Source organism: Podarcis filfolensis (genome assembly GCF_964270895.1).
Source record: "Podarcis filfolensis genome assembly, chromosome: 4".
NCBI lineage: Eukaryota > Metazoa > Chordata > Lepidosauria > Squamata > Lacertidae > Podarcis > Podarcis filfolensis.
The window spans coordinates 102,768,626-102,784,844 of NC_139607.1; the positions used below are offsets into that span (position 1 = coordinate 102,768,626).

General features: G+C 50.5%; 3 protein-coding genes across 16 annotated transcripts in view; 2 read left to right on the forward strand and 1 right to left on the reverse strand.

The window, feature by feature from the left end:
• The window catches only part of LOC310760712 (uncharacterized protein), a gene marked incomplete at its 3' end in the record, with an annotated part of 296,144 nt that overhangs the window by 188,628 nt on the left and 91,297 nt on the right, over positions 1-16,219 (forward strand). The gene's annotated exons all lie outside the window — the stretch shown is intronic.
• The window catches only part of LOC310760737 (uncharacterized protein), a 305,377-nt gene that overhangs the window by 34,864 nt on the left and 254,294 nt on the right, over positions 1-16,219 (reverse strand). Inside the window, exons 1-5 of one of the 8 annotated variants that reach the window (XM_083609853.1) lie at positions 4,375-4,550; positions 2,644-3,136; positions 2,362-2,443; positions 1,995-2,077; positions 556-682 (exon numbers count right to left, since the gene is read on the reverse strand). The exons of 5 other annotated variants lie outside the window; for them this stretch is intronic. In XM_083609853.1, coding sequence (XP_083465979.1) covers positions 556-682; positions 1,995-2,077; positions 2,362-2,443; positions 2,644-3,045 — 694 coding nt within the window. In that variant the 5' untranslated portion in view covers positions 3,046-3,136; positions 4,375-4,550. Of the gene's footprint in view, positions 1-555; positions 683-1,994; positions 2,078-2,361; positions 2,444-2,643; positions 3,137-4,347; positions 4,551-16,219 lie in introns of those variants that run through there. 2 more of the 8 variants (XM_083609854.1, XM_083609851.1) reach the window with 2 other exon arrangements.
• On the forward strand, positions 4,559-14,384 carry LOC310760826 (olfactory receptor 52P1-like). Of its 2 annotated transcripts, none has more exons than XM_083610023.1 (2): positions 4,559-4,946; positions 8,254-14,384. In XM_083610023.1, exon 2 carries the CDS (start codon positions 10,746-10,748, stop codon positions 11,988-11,990), a length of 1,245 nt encoding a protein of 414 aa, XP_083466149.1. In that variant the 5' UTR covers positions 4,559-4,946; positions 8,254-10,745; the 3' UTR covers positions 11,991-14,384. The 2 variants fall into 2 exon arrangements, with proteins under 2 accessions (XP_083466149.1, XP_083466150.1); XM_083610024.1 differs by lacking the exon at positions 4,559-4,946 and adding an exon at positions 5,216-6,248 and having other exon boundaries at positions 9,427-14,384.

The window sequence follows — 16,219 nt, forward strand, 5'->3', positions numbered from 1 at the left end:
ACTTTTTATATGGGATCAGATTGTTATTATTTATGTTTCATGTTTATACATGTGTTGGAAGCAGCCCAGAGTGCCTGGGATAACCCAGCCAGATGGGCAGGGTGTAAATAAAAATACTATTATTATTATTACTATTATTATCATCACTGCTACTACTACCTGAGATTCAATAAGCCTGGCTCTTCTCTGGGACGGATTTTGTTTGGCCCAGTCATGGCATCCCCTCCATCTCCAATTCCAGTCATCTCTTTGGTCAACCCAAGACTGACAGGAGCAAAAATAAAAACAGAAAACCTGATAGTGGCTGCTTATCTTTCCTAACAACTCTGAAGCTGGCATTTGAGATGGCCTGGGCAGTTCAGACCAGCCGAATCATGGTATAAAAAGACAGAACTAGAGGGAAATGGTTCACAGAAAAAACTGCAATTTGCTGTTCAAGGTTTCTTGTGGGGGTGTTAGGTTCCCAGGTGTTGGAGGGGGCGCTGTTGAGCTCTGTGAAAATATATGAGGTTCGTCACATAGAGGCATTTTTTGATTTTCCACAGGGAGCCTTACCAAGAGAGGCCATGATCCCCCGATTCTCCTCCATGACGTCCTTATGCAGAGTTCTCTGGTCAGGATCCAGCAACGCCCACTCCTCATCCGTGAAACAAACAGCAACATCTTCAAAGCACACTGGACCCTAAAAGAAAAAGGGAAATGTCCTCCTCTGAGACAGCAGAAATATGATCTTCTACACAATGCTCTGTTCTTTCCTTCCTGTTAATTGTGGTGTTGTTTCAATAGGATTGCTTTGCTGCACATTTTAATTCTGGATACTTATTTTAATGCTTTAATGGCATTCTTTTATTCTGCTTTTAATTATGGGTATTCGTCTTTCTGCAAATAGGTGGTACTCCACATTGTGTTTTCCATATTATTCTGCCTACGCAAGCATTCCAGTTTCCCAGATGGAAGGATCCACTTTCTCCTCTCTTCGTGAGTTGTTCTGGGGAGGTTCCCTTCCAATGCCCTAGAGCCAAATTCAAGGGGTTCATGGAGGAATGGAGAGGGGGAGGAATGGGGGGCAGGCCCCATTTTGCAGCAGATGGGGCTGGCTAGGTGAATCCTGGAAATTATTTGTTATTGTCTGTCCGCTGCTTAGAAGCCTATTTTAGCATTCAATGATCAATTTAGAAATAAAAGAAGCCTAGTTTGGATGGCCATCTGTCTTGGGTGATCTAGCTGAGATTCCTGCAATGCAGGGGGTGGGACTTGATGACCCTTGGGGTCCCTTCAAACTCTTGGATTCCATGAAAACAGCAACTACAGATGAATCCTACTGGAAACATTCAGAAGGCTGGTGTCACAGAGTTATCTGGGCAGGAAATCCCACAGTTCACAGCTGTATTTAACTCTTTATCAGCAAGAACACGATATTCGCAGACTTGGCTGAGTTTCAGACCTAATGAGAACAGCAGCTCATTCCCTGAGCAGTTGCTGAGAGTGAAGGCCTCCGGCTCCCCACAGCTTTCCAAGTCCCCTCTTTTCTGGGGTTACTGGCAAGCGATCCAACAGTGTGCAGTCTGCCTTTGCTCCTCCATTGTCAGACGTCTCCTGGCTCTGAGAGACAAGCAGGGAGGGGGGCTTCCAGCAGAAGGAGAGGGAGCCCCCGGTGGCTCCTGCTTCTCCTGACTCACCTCTGCCTCTCAACCTCCCTCTTCCCACTCGCCTCCTTCCTCTTCTGCCTCTGATTCTGCACTGCATTCTGCCACAGAGTCTCCCAGTTCACTAAGCCCTGTTACTTCTTCTGCTTCTGACACCTCCTCTTCCCAGGCTTCTCCCTCTTCTCCCTCTGACCGCTCATCCTTCTTCTACCTCCACTCCTTGGGCTCAGAGCCGTCTTACCTTCCTGGTTCCCCGGCTGCTTCCCCCCACCATTCCTCTGTGCCCAACCAGCCCATGACATTGCTCCATCCCTCGGTCTCTGTCCCCACAAGACAGCTTCCCCTGACCTGATCTGGTTCAACAGCCGCTGCTTCCCTTCTGCCCCCATGAAAAGGCGGATCAGGAGGTTTTGCTGCCATCCTTCTGTCACCTGCAAGAGAAAAAGCGTAAGCAAGACGCCAGGAGTGCCTGCTTCTCTCACAGGTGAAACAGAGCATCTCTAACTACAGATGGGCCTTTCAGAAAGCCTAACCTGCTGAGAGCATTTAGATGTTTGTGCCCATTTCATATGTTAGTTGTGCAGAAATTCATCTCCCCTCCTCTGGACCCTTGTTCCCAACTGTTTCCCCCCAAAACAAGATGAAAAGAACCCCTAGATGTGTTGGAAAACCAACAGAATGTGACCAAATGGAGTAAAACCACCTTCCTCCTTACCCAGTGGCCTCTCTCTGGTGTCCAACGGAGGCCTCTCTGACTTACAGGAATCCAGGTCCATTTCTGCAAAGAGATCCTTTCCCTGAAAAAGAAACAAGGATTCAAAACAGAGAGTGAATGGTGAGAAATGTTAGAAAAAGAATAACAAAGACTTAAAGGGTGTTAGATCTCATTCCATGGAGGTCTTCCCAGAAAAAGGATGGGCCATCAACAGACCATTATGGGATGTTCTCTGTCCTGTTTGGAGCCCCTTGGGAGTATCCAGAGGAACGTCTCTCTCACCTGCTTTCTCTCCTCTGCCTGACTCAGGAGGAAACCTTCGGCCAGGGCTACTGCCTGGGAACTGGTCTCCGCTCCGCATTCCCTCACCCAGCTCTCCATCTCCGGTGGAAGGACAGCCAGGAACTGCTCCAAGATCACCAGGTCCAGCATCTCAGCTTTCGTGTGCCTTTCTGGCTTCAGCCACTGGTGGCAAAGGTGGTAGAGTCGGCTGCAAACCTCTCGGGGTCCTTTGGCCTCCTGGCAGCAGAACTGCCTCAACTGCTGGCTCTGCACCTCTGAGCGGAGGGTGTCCTCCTCACCCAGGATCTTCTGCACAGAGTTTTCCCAGAATCCCCCACTGCTCCCAGTTTGGATGGCATGGCCTCCTCCTGCTCTAGGGCCAGCTGTGTCTCGCTCATCCATCTGTGCTCTCAGGAAGCCTCTGAGAGATCGGAAGGAACCCTTTGATCTTCTGCCAAGTTCTGTCCGTCTTAATGAGAAGCTCTAGCAAATCCTACAAAGCAAATACATTGTTTGTAGGACAGGGGGGGAAATGGTTTCCCGAGTCTTGCTGGGAACCAGGGCTGGACTGTACAGCATCCCAGACCATGAGCTATCTTTTTGGGAAAAAGAGGAGTAAGAGGAGAAGAAATAAGTCTCTAGCCTTCTAGCAATGCAAATTGTGGAGGCAACTGAAGGGATTTCTGGGAGATGAATCAGCCTGGTTTCTCCTGCCTTCCAGTCAATGCATGAAGTCAGAACTGACTGACAAGGAAGTCATTTGTATCTTTTGAATAATGGATGCTTGGCTCTAGTGGGGGTCCTCACCTGGGGGTCCTCAGGAGTTGCTCCCCCCATCCCCACCCCCCTGCTTCTGTCTCCTTTTATTGCACTTGGACTCTCTGCCGCTCTCAAGACAGACTCCTGGGGTGGGGTCCCTTTTTCTTTGCTCTGAGGGCCAGGTATGTTTCTGGCCAACCCCCTGAGGGCCATGTGGGTGGGACCAAAGACTTCTCCCTTGAATCTTAGGTGGGTAATTTATTATTAATATTCTTTTAACTCACACACACAGCCATTGATGCCCAGGTCCCTGGAGGCTCAGTGAGTAGCAGCGCCCATTTCCGGCTGCTTTGCCAGCAACAATCCCTTTGGGAGAGAGAGGATGTGGTCCTGGGATGCCCTGCTCTGGGTGCGAGGGGATTGCTGCAGTGGCCTCCGTGGGGAGCTGCCCTGGGAGACACTGGGAAACTGGTCCCCAATGCAGCAGCCAGACTCTGGGCTGGGATCCCTCTCTTTATCCCTGGCCTTTCTCTCCCACCTTAACTTCCTCCCTCCCTGTGGGGTGTTTCTTTGGGGGGGGGCTAGTCCCCCTCCTCCTCCAGCTTTGGAAAACCATTTGCAGATGTTTCCCCTCTTGTGCAATGAGGCTGAGCGACGTCACACAGAGTTAAAGTCCCAGGGACCCCTTTGTTTACAGAAGGGAGATCTTTTCTGAATGGGGGGGCGGAGGGTCAAATGATTTCGGGATCCTCTGATCTGCAGGAAGGAGAGCGTGGCAGACTTGGCCCCTCCCTGGCAGGACCCTCTCCTCCCTGATTTGGGGTCCCCCCCCTGCAGGAGCAGATCAGGCCCCCCAGGCCCCCTCCCCTGCTGCAGCCCTGGGACCCCCACCAGATCCCAGAGAGAGAGGAGACTCACCAGATCCCAGAGAGAGAGGAGACTCACCAGATCCCAGAGAGAGAGGAGACTCACCAGATCCCAGGAGGGGGCAGCGAGGCAGCCCTTGCAGGAGAGACACCAAAGCAACACCCCCCTTCCTTACAGGAAAGGACTGAGAGGGAGGGGGCTTGGCTCTGGAGGACCTGGCCCCCCTTGCTTCCTGTCCTCTCTAGGAAGGCAGCTCAGTTCCCTTTAACCCTTGCCAAGCCGAGTCCCTCCCCCTCAGCCTTCTCTCGCTTGGCAGAACCTCAGATTTCTATCATTTTTAATGGATAGGGGGGGGCAGCTCCCCCCCCCCCCGGCTACGCCACTGGCCAGATACCCTTTTGGGGTGAGGCTCTTGGCTGGACTCTGAGCATCTCCCTCCCTTCATCAAGAGATCTCAGAGACCTTTAAAACACAGAACACATGCGACGCAGACCAATGATGCATCACCTCAAATCCTTTCAAATCTCCAAGTCTGCTGCTGCTGCTGCTGCCCTGAGTGCTGGAAGGAAGACCTGCTCCCTGCAAGGCCCTTTCCCACCTGGCCTGGGGGGCGAGGACCAGACTCCCCCTGCTCAACAGAAGAGACTCCGGGGAGGCCGGAGGGACATTGCCCTGCTGTGAATCCTGGGGAGCCCAGACTCACTGGAAGAAACTCTGGGGCTGGGGCAAATCTTTTAAAAGAGTTTTTAATCTGTGGCGCTTTAAATGCTGGGTGTTGGTTTTTTTTCCTTTGTTGGGGGTGGGATAAACGTTTAGTTGGGGCTGGGGATTAGTTTAATTTCAGTATAAATGTAAGTTGTTGTGTGTTGTTCTTGTTTTTTAAATTAGTTTTTAGGACTTATTGTATAGTTTGTGTTTGGTTCTTAAAGGGAGAGGGCCAGGGCTGCCAGAGAGTGGACCCCATCCAACAGAATGGCTGGGGCAAGTTCCACTGGCGACAACCAATCTCAGTGATCACAGAAAGGAGGAGGAGCTATGCTAATGTCATTACTGAGGAGGCAGGTTTAGTCTAGTCATTCTTTGAGGACTATCCCTGCCTCCGGGTCTGGTGGATACTGGAAGGATACTGGAATCAGCAAGGGAGACCCACATCTTAAAGTGCTGCTGTGCAATGCCAGGTCAATGGCTCACAAGACAGCTGTCATCCATGACTTAATTGTGGATGGAGGACTTGACCTGGCATGTGTAACAGAGACTTGGTTGGATGAAGCAGATGGGTCTGTTCTTGCCACTGTTTGTCCACCAGGTTTCTCTTATGCACAGCAAACCAGGTCATGTGGGCGGGGAGGGAGGGTTGCAGTGATTTTTAGGAAGTCATTAGTCTGTACCAGGCGTCCTATTGGGAAGACCCAGTTTTCCGAGTGCATGTTCTGGAAGGTGGGCAATAGGGGCAGTACAGGTTTTCTTTTGGGGTTCGAACCTCCCCGCTACACCAAGGATTCCCTGCTGCTTCAGGTTGTGGTGGATGTTCTCCTGGAGACACCTAGATTAGTTGTCCTAGGAGATTTTAACATCCACACCGACACGACCTTACAAGGGGCCACTTAGGACTTCATGGAAAGCATGGCCTCCATGGGGCTGTCCCTGAATAAGTTTGGCCCAACTCATAGTCGCGGACATGCCTTAGACCTGGGGTTCACCTCTATGGATGTGGGTGATCTGACACTAAGTGAAACTGAAACAAAAGAAGTGCATTGGTCAGATCCTTGCAGGAAGGTGGGACCAATTCAGATGGCCCACCCCCGCCACTTAATGGATCCAAATGATTTTCAGAGAGTGGTTGGGGATGTTTTATCCCATGTTGATGGCCTTTCAGCTGATTCCCTGGTGTCCCGCTGGAATGTAGAGTTAATTAAGGGTATTGACTGTCTGGCTTCGAAGCGGCCTCTCTGATTGCATGGAGCCTGGACAGCCCCATGGTTTTCCCCAGGGCTGAGGGCAATGAAGCAATCGCTGAGACGGTTAGAGTGCCGGTGGCAGAAAACTCATTCTCTATTGGACCGGACACGGGTTAGAGCTCAACGTCAAGCCTACCAAGTGGCTCTATTGCATCTGCAGAAAACAACAGCAGACGACTTTTTCAGGTGGTTCACAATCTAACAGAACTACCTTTGCCATCAGGGCCTGGTAAAGACCCTAAGATCTCCTGAAATGTTTTTGCTAAGTTTTTTTTGCAGATAAAGTCGCTCATATTCGAAAAAAGATAGACTTAACCCCTGGGAGCAGGGCCTGGGGTGTGTGTGTGCTAGAGTCCTGTCTAGTCAACTTGTGTGGGATCTATTCCAGTCTGTTACTTCCCAGGATGTGGAGAAGCTGCTTGGATGACTGAAACCGACCATCTCTCTCCTTGATCCTTGCCCATCCTGGCTAATAAAAGCGAGCCGGGAAGGGCTGGGCGATGGGCTCTGCGGGGTGGTGAATGCTTCCCTCTGTGAGGGAGCCTTCCCAGGCCCCCTGAAAGAGGCGGTCATTAAACTGCTTCTTAAAAAAACATCCTTAGACTTAGCCAATATGGCCAACTATCACCTAGTCTCAAATCTTTCATTTTGGGGCAAGGTGATCAAGTGGGTGGTTGCTGAACAACTCCAGGCACGCCTGGATGATGTGGACCATTTAGACCCTTCCAATTGGGATTCAGGCCTGATCATGGGACTGAAACTCCCTTTGTTGCACTGGTCAATGATCTCTGGCAGGCTAGGGATAAAGGTGAATACTGCTTCCTAGTTCTGCTGGATCTCTCAGCGACCTTTGATGCCATCAACCACGACATCCTTTTGGACTGGCTAGAGGGGCTGGGAGCTGTGGGCACTGTTATGCAGTGCTTCCTCTCCTTCTTCCTGGGCCATGTTCAGAAAGTGGTGATGGGGGATGAGACCCCTGGGCTCTCACTTGTGGGGTGCCTCAGGGTTCTGTCCTCTCCCCCATGCTTTTTAACATCTATATGAAGCCGCTGGGAAAGATCATCAGGGGGTTTGGACTTGGTGTTAATCAGTATGCAGATGATACCCAGCTCTACCTCTCCTTAGAATCAGAACCAGTGAAGGTGGTGAAGGGCCTGTGTGAGTGTCTGGAGGCGGTTGGAGGATGGATGTATCTAAAAGTTTTTCACACATGGCTATGTACAATGGTACCTCCGGTTGCAGATGGGATCCATTCCAGAGCTCCAGTCAGATCCCAAGGTTTCTGCAACTGGAGGTGCCGCTTCTGTGCACGCACGTGGCACGCTAGCGCACTTCTGCACATACGCACAGCGCATAGAGTGCTCCTGCGCATGCGCACACGGTGAAACCCAGAAAAACACTTCCGAATTTGCCAGGTGCGTATCCCAAAGGATACGTAACTGGAGGTGACTGTAAGTAGAGGTATTAGGAACACAGCCATACATTCTTGTGTGTGTATGTTTCTATTTGCAAACTACCCCAGTCTCTGAGCGGTGAGACTCCAGGGATCCCTGGCCCATCTTTGGTTTCCTTGAAATGAAGGTCAGCGGAGACTGTGGTGTCTTTATGTTATATAGTTTTATTTACTTTCATATTTAACCTGAGTGTCTTCTCTTTGGCAATCACTTGTAGCTGAGTAAGATTGTCTTCCATAAACACAGTTTTAACAGTGAGTCCGTAAATGACTGTGGAGGCCAATTCTGGATCCACATGTCCTTCCACAGTGGGGACATTGTCTGGGCAGTGTGGATTTGCCAGGTGTGCCTTCCTCTTGGCACGTTTCTCATTTGTGTCCTGAGTTCGAGTGTCTTCAAAGCCCATGACACCTTTGGTCAAGGCTGTTCTCCAACTGGAGCACTCGCAGGCAAGTGTTTCCCAGTTGTCAGTGTTTATACTACTTTTTTTTAGATTTGCCTTGAGACAGTCTTTAAACCTTTTGTTGACCAGCAGCATTACGCTTTCCATTTTTATGTTCGGAATAGAGTAGTTGCTTTGGAAGACGTCAGGCATCCGCACAACATGACCGGTCCAATGAAGTTGATGTTGAAGAATCATCGCTTCAACACAGGTGATCTTTGCTTCTTCCAGTACACTGGCCTTAGTTCGCCTGTCTTCCCAAGTGATGTGTAAAAGTTTTCAGAGACACCGTTGATGGAATCTTTCAAGGAGTTGGAGATGGTGTTTATAAGTGGTCCATTTATTTTTTGAAATGAAACAAAAATTACAGTAAGATGGGAAAGAATGTTTATTTTTGTATACTTCCACTTTATATTTTTTTTTGGGGGGGGGATCCTACTTTTTCTGATTGCATTATCAAAACTCCTCTTCCACGTTGCATCTCCTTCTATTCTTGAGAGAGATAAGACTCTCAGCCTGCCTTTGTTGCAGAGTAGTTCTGTTGTGATTTTGCATAGATTTCAGCTGAGGAAAGGAAAGCTCAGCTGAGCAATTAGTGACCATTAAAGTGAAAAATCCAGAATGGGAAATGTCTGAATTGCCCCCTTCCCTTGATGCCCTGAGCATGTTCTTATTTTGCTGAATGCTTAATCCGGTCCTGGGTCTTGAGGGGTGGGCTAGGGCAGCCAGTGTGTTCACGCCAGCCTGAGCAGGGGGCACCATTCTCTCAACCCAGGGAACTTTGCTGATCTGAGGAAGCTAGATCTGTCTAGCTCAGCACAGATGACACCGGCATTTACCCAGGAGCAAGCCTCATTGTATTCAAAGGGATTAACTTCTTCTTAGGAGGCCTGGTTAGGACTGTGCTATGAGCTACGTAGCTGGGGGTCCCCGGTTCCAGCCTCTGCCCTGGCGTAATTTGGTGTCTTTAGCTAGCTAGGCCCCTGTATCAGCCTCAGGAGCCCCCACAGCTGCAATATGGGGAGACGATAGCACTGGCCTACTTTACAGGGTTGTTGTAACCCTATAGGGCTGCTGAGCATCCTTGACACAGGCCATGTTCCATCACCTGAACCCTGTGCTGAAGTGCTGAGCAGCAAAGCACTCCTGGGAATGCCCCTTATCCTTCCCCCAGAAGAGTTGCTCCAACTCACACCCTCAACACCCACCCACTGCAGTTCAGGGAGGCTCCCCCACCCTCCTGCACAACTGGTAATTAAACACACATTTAGATCCAGGCTGAATCTGTGTGTGGTCGTAGCAATTCTCAGCAGATGGTGCAAATCTGCTGGGACCTTGCCTCCTCCCTGAGCAAGAGGTGCATAAAAACCTCTGAGTTCCAACTTCTGCCTTCTGCCTTTCCTGGGCATCCTGCCTGTTGCCTGTTGACCAGCCCTAAGAGATGCCCTCGCCTTCTACCAGCTGCTGCTGCTGCTGCTGCTGACACGGGAACAGGTAAATACAGGGAATCCTGTGGCTTCCAGCAACTGCTACTGAATTTCAGAAATGTCCTTGGATCAAAATGGGGAAAGGTAGCTGGGTTCCTCTTGAGGGTATTGGGTGAGCCAACATGAAGGTGATTAAGGACTGAGGAGTGGAGTGGTTGTTCTGTGGTGTTACGGCAGTGGACAAAGCTGTAATGCAACTTTTGAATAAATGCATTTTTTTAATTTAAAAAATAATGTGGAGGAGGTGTGTGTCAATTTTGGTTTCTCTCAGTTTCTCTTTTTTGAGTCTCATGTTTCCTTTGCCCCATTTCTGCACCAGTTTGTGGTTTATTTTTAATGGGTGCACAGAAACACAGACTCACTTTTGCTTACCTAAGCCTTGTCCAGCCGACACGCTTTTGCAAGCCATTTGCCACAAGGCAATGCGTTTTTGTCCCTTGTTCCCATTAACCCCTGGTTGCGTGCAGTTTCCCCCTAATAAACACATTTTTGTGTTGGCGGAAAGGCTGCAAATTTTGAGAAGTGCAGATTTTCAAGGCTAGCTGCATTTTGGACTGCTTAGTGGTTCAGGAAGAGCAAATTAGGCTGGTTTATGTTGAACTGTAAACTGAATGAACTTTGCTCCCTTTTCCTAATCCAAACTTTCCTCAGATAAATAGTAGAGTCTGCTCTTGCTGGAGAAAATGTTGCCTCTGCATGTAGAACTGATTTAAGACCCAACTTTGGAAACAAACAACAGGATCCCAAGCATGTCTAATTCTCACTGATCTTAACCTTACCAGTGAATTGTGGAGAAGGATTAGCCCACTTCATAGAAAGTGAACCATTCCTGTTTGGAATGGTTTTGTGTATCTTACAATTGTTTCTTATCATTGTGTGTTCTGTTGCTGGAATTCCAACCCTGGGAATGGAACAAAACAAATAAAGTTTGTTTGGAAAGTTATTCAATTTTTGCTTGAGGCACTGCTTGGATCCTTGCCAGGGTTATTTGTTGCTCTTGACACACACAGATTCACACACATAGCACAAGTCCTTCTGGCTGAGCTCATTCCCTGCTCAGCATGCTGCAAAGAATCCAGGTCATGCGCTACCTCCTTGACAGTGTCGAGGGACAGATGGATTGGTGCTCAGGATGGATGGTCCTCGTTCAGGCACATCTCATATGACCAACAGCTATGCCAGTTCCTGGAAACCATGGCAGACGAGAGCGCTGCTCTTGTGCTTGAATCCTTCTTGTGGGTTCCCCACTGGTATCTGGTTGGCCACTGTGAAAACAGGATGCCACTTGAGATGGGCTGTGACCCTGTTTTGTCAGCTTCTTCTTATGTTCTTAGCACATCTAAACGCTTGCTTCCTTTCAGAAAGGCCACCATGTTTCAGAAGTGAGCAGGCCCATGTCCCTAGATCTGGCATGTCAGCTGCTAACTGGACTCTGCTCCACCCCTCCACCTTCATCCTTCTTGGGATCCCGGGACTGCAAGCCTTCCATGCCTGGATTTCCATCCCCTTCTGCTCCATCTACATCCTCTCCCTTCTGGGGAACTGCCTCCTCTTGGCGGTCATCAAGAAGGAGCCCAGCCTCCATGAGCCCATGTACTTGTTCCTCTGCATGCTGGCAGTGGCAGATCTTGTGGTCTCGACTACCACCTTACCGAAAATCCTGGCTATATTCTGGCTTCAGGACAGAGGCATCCACACCAGTGCCTGCCTGGCCCAGGTGTTCCTGATCCATTCCTTCTCCACCATGGAGTCGGGCTTCTTCGCTGCCATGGCCTTCGACCGTTACGTGGCAATATGCAACCCGCTGAGACACTCCGCCATCTTGACCAAAACCGTTGTGATCAAGATTGGGCTGGCTGTTTTGATCCGGGGGGCTGTGCTCCTGCTGCCCCACCCTTTCCTGCTGAAGCGGCTCCCGTACTGCAGGGGAAATGTCATCTCCCACACCTACTGTGAGTTCATGGCGCTGGTGAAACTGACCTGTGCAGATACCCGTGCCCCCAGAGCATACAGCTTGACTGTTGCCTTCCTGACTGGGGGGCTGGATTTCACCTTCATCATCCTGTCCTACACCCTGATCCTGCGGACAGTCTTCCAGCTGCCTTCCAAGGAGGCGCGGGCCAAATCCCTGGGCACTTGTGGCTCCCACATCTGTGTCATCCTGATCTCGTACACTCCAGCATTCTTCTCCTTCCTCACCCACCGATTCGGCCACAGGGTCAACCCCTGCGTCCACATTATTGTTGCCAACATCTATGTCTTGATTCCGCCCATGATGAATCCCATCATCTATGGGGCAAAGACAAAGAAGATCCGAGAAAGCATCCTAAGAACCCTTGGGGTCTCCTCTGCTGGAAACATGGAAATGAGAAAATAGAGCCCTGCATCACCCCCGTGGGACTGAACTGAATAAGCTTACACTTATTTTTGTTCTGCGCCTTCCCTGCTTCTGTTATGAAGCTACCACATAAGTCCCAGCAGTAGAACCATTAATGTTTTCTGCCCAGGTAACTGTGATGCTTTCTGCCCGAGAGCATATTCCTTGTTTTCCTGTTTGCTGCTGTTGCGTGTGACTATGGAAGGACCAGGTGAGCCGATGGGTTTCTCTGCGATCAGCTGTGTGCAAAATTCCCCACTCCTCTTCCCAAACCTTCTCATGAATGTTTCTTAAAGTCTGGAAGCTCTTCTGAGCACCACCACACTGTGTGACTTCTGCATGCACAGCAATCTTGCCAATGCAATCAATTCTTGACAAAGCTGCTGCCGCCACCAACATCCTGCTTCATGTGGGCAGGCTGTTGCCTTACTGGTTCCAAAACGCAACTTGCAGGATTATCACACAAAGGTTAAAGTGTGGCTGGAGCACATTTGGACCTGCTCTTAAGCTAAAGCCCCAAAATGTATTTTAAAAAGTAGTCCTTTCCTCCTTGCTCATAGAATTGTAGAGTTGGAAGGAGTCCTGAGGCTCACCCCTGCAATGGAATCTCTGCTAAATGAGACTCATACTAAATCCTTGTATGTCTGGCTGGATTGTTATGAAGTGCCTGGCACATTATATTTGCCAGGAGGGTCCTGCCAGGAAGGCACAATGATACTGACAATTCCCTCTTGTTCATTCGCAGCACTCGGGTGTTCAATGTGTTTCTGGGTGTCATGGCTGTTAGATGCTGCCAAACGGACCCCTTTCCTACATTACTCTGTTACAGTCACTTTTCCAAGCAGGGAAATGCTTCAGGGGTGAGGGTGCTTGTTCAGGTTTGCCCTCCTTTATATTCCTATTCCTTTATATTCCTACAATATCTGCGTTTGCTGACAAATATATGTGTTGAGCAGAAGTGCGTTACTGGAATCCACGGCCGGGGTCACCAGACTTTGTCCGGTCTGCTGCCTTTATTTCCTTCCCCTTTGCATCCAAGGTGTGCTCACAGATAAGGGTAGACCAGGTGCCATATTCCAGGCGTCCTCAAACTTTTTCAGCAGGGGGCCGGTTCACTGTCCCTCAGACCTTCTGGGGGGCCGGACTATATTTTGGAGGAAAAAATGAACCGCCACGGGGGGGAGGGGGAGAGGAAGAAGAAAGAGCCAGAGTCGGGAGCCCCTGCAGCTACAGTCCCTGCTGCGGGAGGAGGGCCCAAGCACTGCCGCCTCACCGGCCACGACTCCCTGTTGGGCCCCTCACTGCTCCTTCCCCCTTCCTCGGGCCTCACAAATGCCACGGGTGGCCTGGGCAGGGACAGCAGACACCGCTGCTGCTGAAGCTGCCCCCTCCTGGCCTGCCCGCCAGCCCAGGCTGAAGAGGAAGGCGCCCAGGCAGAGAGAAAGAGGGCTTCAGCCCGGCACCTCTGAAGTGGGCAGGCGGCAGGCAGGATAGGGAGAAGGGAGACTGCCGGGGTGGAGGGGAGGTCCACCATCCGTCCAGGTGCAGAGACCCCGCCTCCTCCTCTGCCTTCCCTTGGCCAGGAAGCAGCGTCTCTCCTGGACCCTGTCCCCCCGGGCTGGGCTCTTCAGCGTGGGGTGAGAGCGATGACCAGAGCAGCAGCACCCCCAGGAAGGAGCTGAGCAGCAGCACCGTGCGCAAGAGGAAGCCCAGCTTCAGCTGCAACCTCAGCACCAGCCCCACGAGCTCGCCAAAGCCACTGGCCCCCTCACTGCTCCCTCCCACATTGCTCTCTGCCCAGCCGCCCGCTGCTGTGGGAGCCATGGGTGGCTGCGTGTTGGCAGCGGCTCAATGAATGAAAGGCCATGTCGGAGTTCACCAATCAGTCCCCACGCCACTGAAAAGCCACGCTGAGATGCTTGCTGCCCTGCAGACGCTTGGCGGGTTTTCAGATGGCTGTGCGGGCCAGATTTGCGACCCTTTCAGGCTGCATCTTGCCCCTGGGCCATAGTTTGCCAACCCCTGCAATATTCATTCATGATTCCCCATCCACCAGACGCCTAGCCAATCAAGAACTATCATTCAAATAGCTGTCAAACTGACAACCAATCAGAAGAGTCCATTTTGACAGCAACAAGGATATACTTATACAATAGCGCCCCCTAACAAGGGCTCCCCTGGAACTGCAGCTGTCAAAGCCTATGTTGCAGACACAGCTCAGCTGAGGGGAAGTATGGGGAAAATTTAAAAGGAGAAGCACCCTTTTTTCGGGGGTTCTCTTTGCTCCTTGTAGCTTGAAGTCTTGTTGCAACAATAAAGATCAGGCCTCCTAACTGCTGTTTGAGGTTGAATCCTGACAAGACAGAAGTACTGTTTTTGGGGGACAGGGGGCGGGCGAGTGTGGGGGACTCCCTGGTCCTGAATGGGGTAACTGTGCCCCTGAAGGACCAGGTGCTCACAACTGTCCATGGAGGCGTAGGTTAATTCTGTGTCCAGGGCGGCTGTCTACCAGCTCCACCTGGTACGCAGGCTATGACCCTCCCTGCCCGCAGACTGTCTGGCCAGAGTGGTGCATGCTCTGATTATCTCCCGCTTGGACTACTGCAATGCACTCTACGTGGGGCTACCTTTGAAGGTGACCCAGAAACTGCAATTAATCCAGAATGCGGCAGCTAGACTGGTGATTGGGAGTGGCCGCCAAGACCATATAACACTGGTCCTGAGAGATCTGCATTGGCTCCCAGTACGTTTCCAAGCACAATTCAAAGTGTTGGTGCTGACCTTGAAAACCCTAAACAACCTCAGTCCAGTAGACCTGAAGGAGCGTCTCCACCCCCATCGTTCTGCCCGGACACTGAGGTCCAGTGCCGAGGGCCTTCTGGCGCTTCCCTCACTGTGAGTAGTGAGGTTGTAGGGAACCAGGCTGAGGGCCTTCTCGGTAGTGGCACCTGCCCTGTGGAACGCCATCCCACCAGATGTCAAAGAGAAAAATAACTACCAAACTTTTAGAAGACACCTGAAGGCAGCCCTGCTTAGGGAAGTTTTTAATATTTAATGCTGTACTGTTTTTAACATTTGATTGGGAGCCACCCAGAGTGGCTGGGGAGACTCAGCCAGATGGGCGTGGTATAAATGATTTATTATTATTATTATTATTATGCTTCATTATCTTGGCCAGAGCCTTTTGTTTAATGATCCAGCTTGAGCCTGGGGAACTCCCCACGACAGGTGGAATCACACTGTTTAACACTTCAAAACCTGCAGTTCCACATCTGACCTCCGGGGAGGCAGTCAGTTCCCTAAGATGCTTACAGAGTTCAGATTCCGCTCTTTTCGTTAAAGGGGTGGGGTTTGAGAAAAAGAGCAGGGCTCTCCCTCCAAAATGCTTCCTGAGGTTCCAGAGGCCTCTCCAACCATTCCCCTGGCATTGCGGGCCAGTACCATGGATGGCATCCCAAGCAGTACGTCTCCTGGATCCATTAACCCTTTCCTGTCCGATCACTCATCTTACAACACTGTGAAATCCTTTTAAGAGCTAAGAAGTTGCCACAACCACTGTCTATTCAGATGGCGGGCTGCTCCAACTCACACCCTCAACACCCACCCACTGCAGTTCAGGAAGGCTCCCCCTCCCAGCCTGCACAACTGTTCATGAAACACACATTTAGAACCAAGCTGAATCTCAGTGTGATTGTAGCCACTCTCGGCAGATGGTGCAAATCTGCTGGGAAAAGATTCCCAGCAGATTTGCACCATCTCCTCCCTGAGCAAGAGGTGCATAAAAACCTCCCAGGTCCAATTTCTGCCTTCTGGAGATGCCCTCCCCTTCTACCTGCTGCTGCTGCTACCACAGGAACAGGTAAATACAGGGAATGAGAACATAAGCAGAGTCTGCTGGATCAGACCAATGGCCTGTCCAGTCCGGCATCCTGTTCTCACAGTGGACAACCAGGTGCCTCAATGGGAGACCTGCAAGCAGGATCTGAGCACAAGAGAAATCTCCCCTCCTGCTACTGAATTTCAGACATGTCCTTGGATCTTAATGGGGAAGGGGCGAATCTGTTAATCTTGGTTTCTCTCCGTTTCTCCTTGTTCAGCCTTCTGCTTACTTTGCCCCATTTCTGCACCGGTTTCTGATTTATTTATTGACGTAAGTGCTTCAGTACCAAGTAAGTGCTCACAGATAGGATCGTGCTCACTTTACAGTTTGGTTCTTTCTGCTTTTCTTG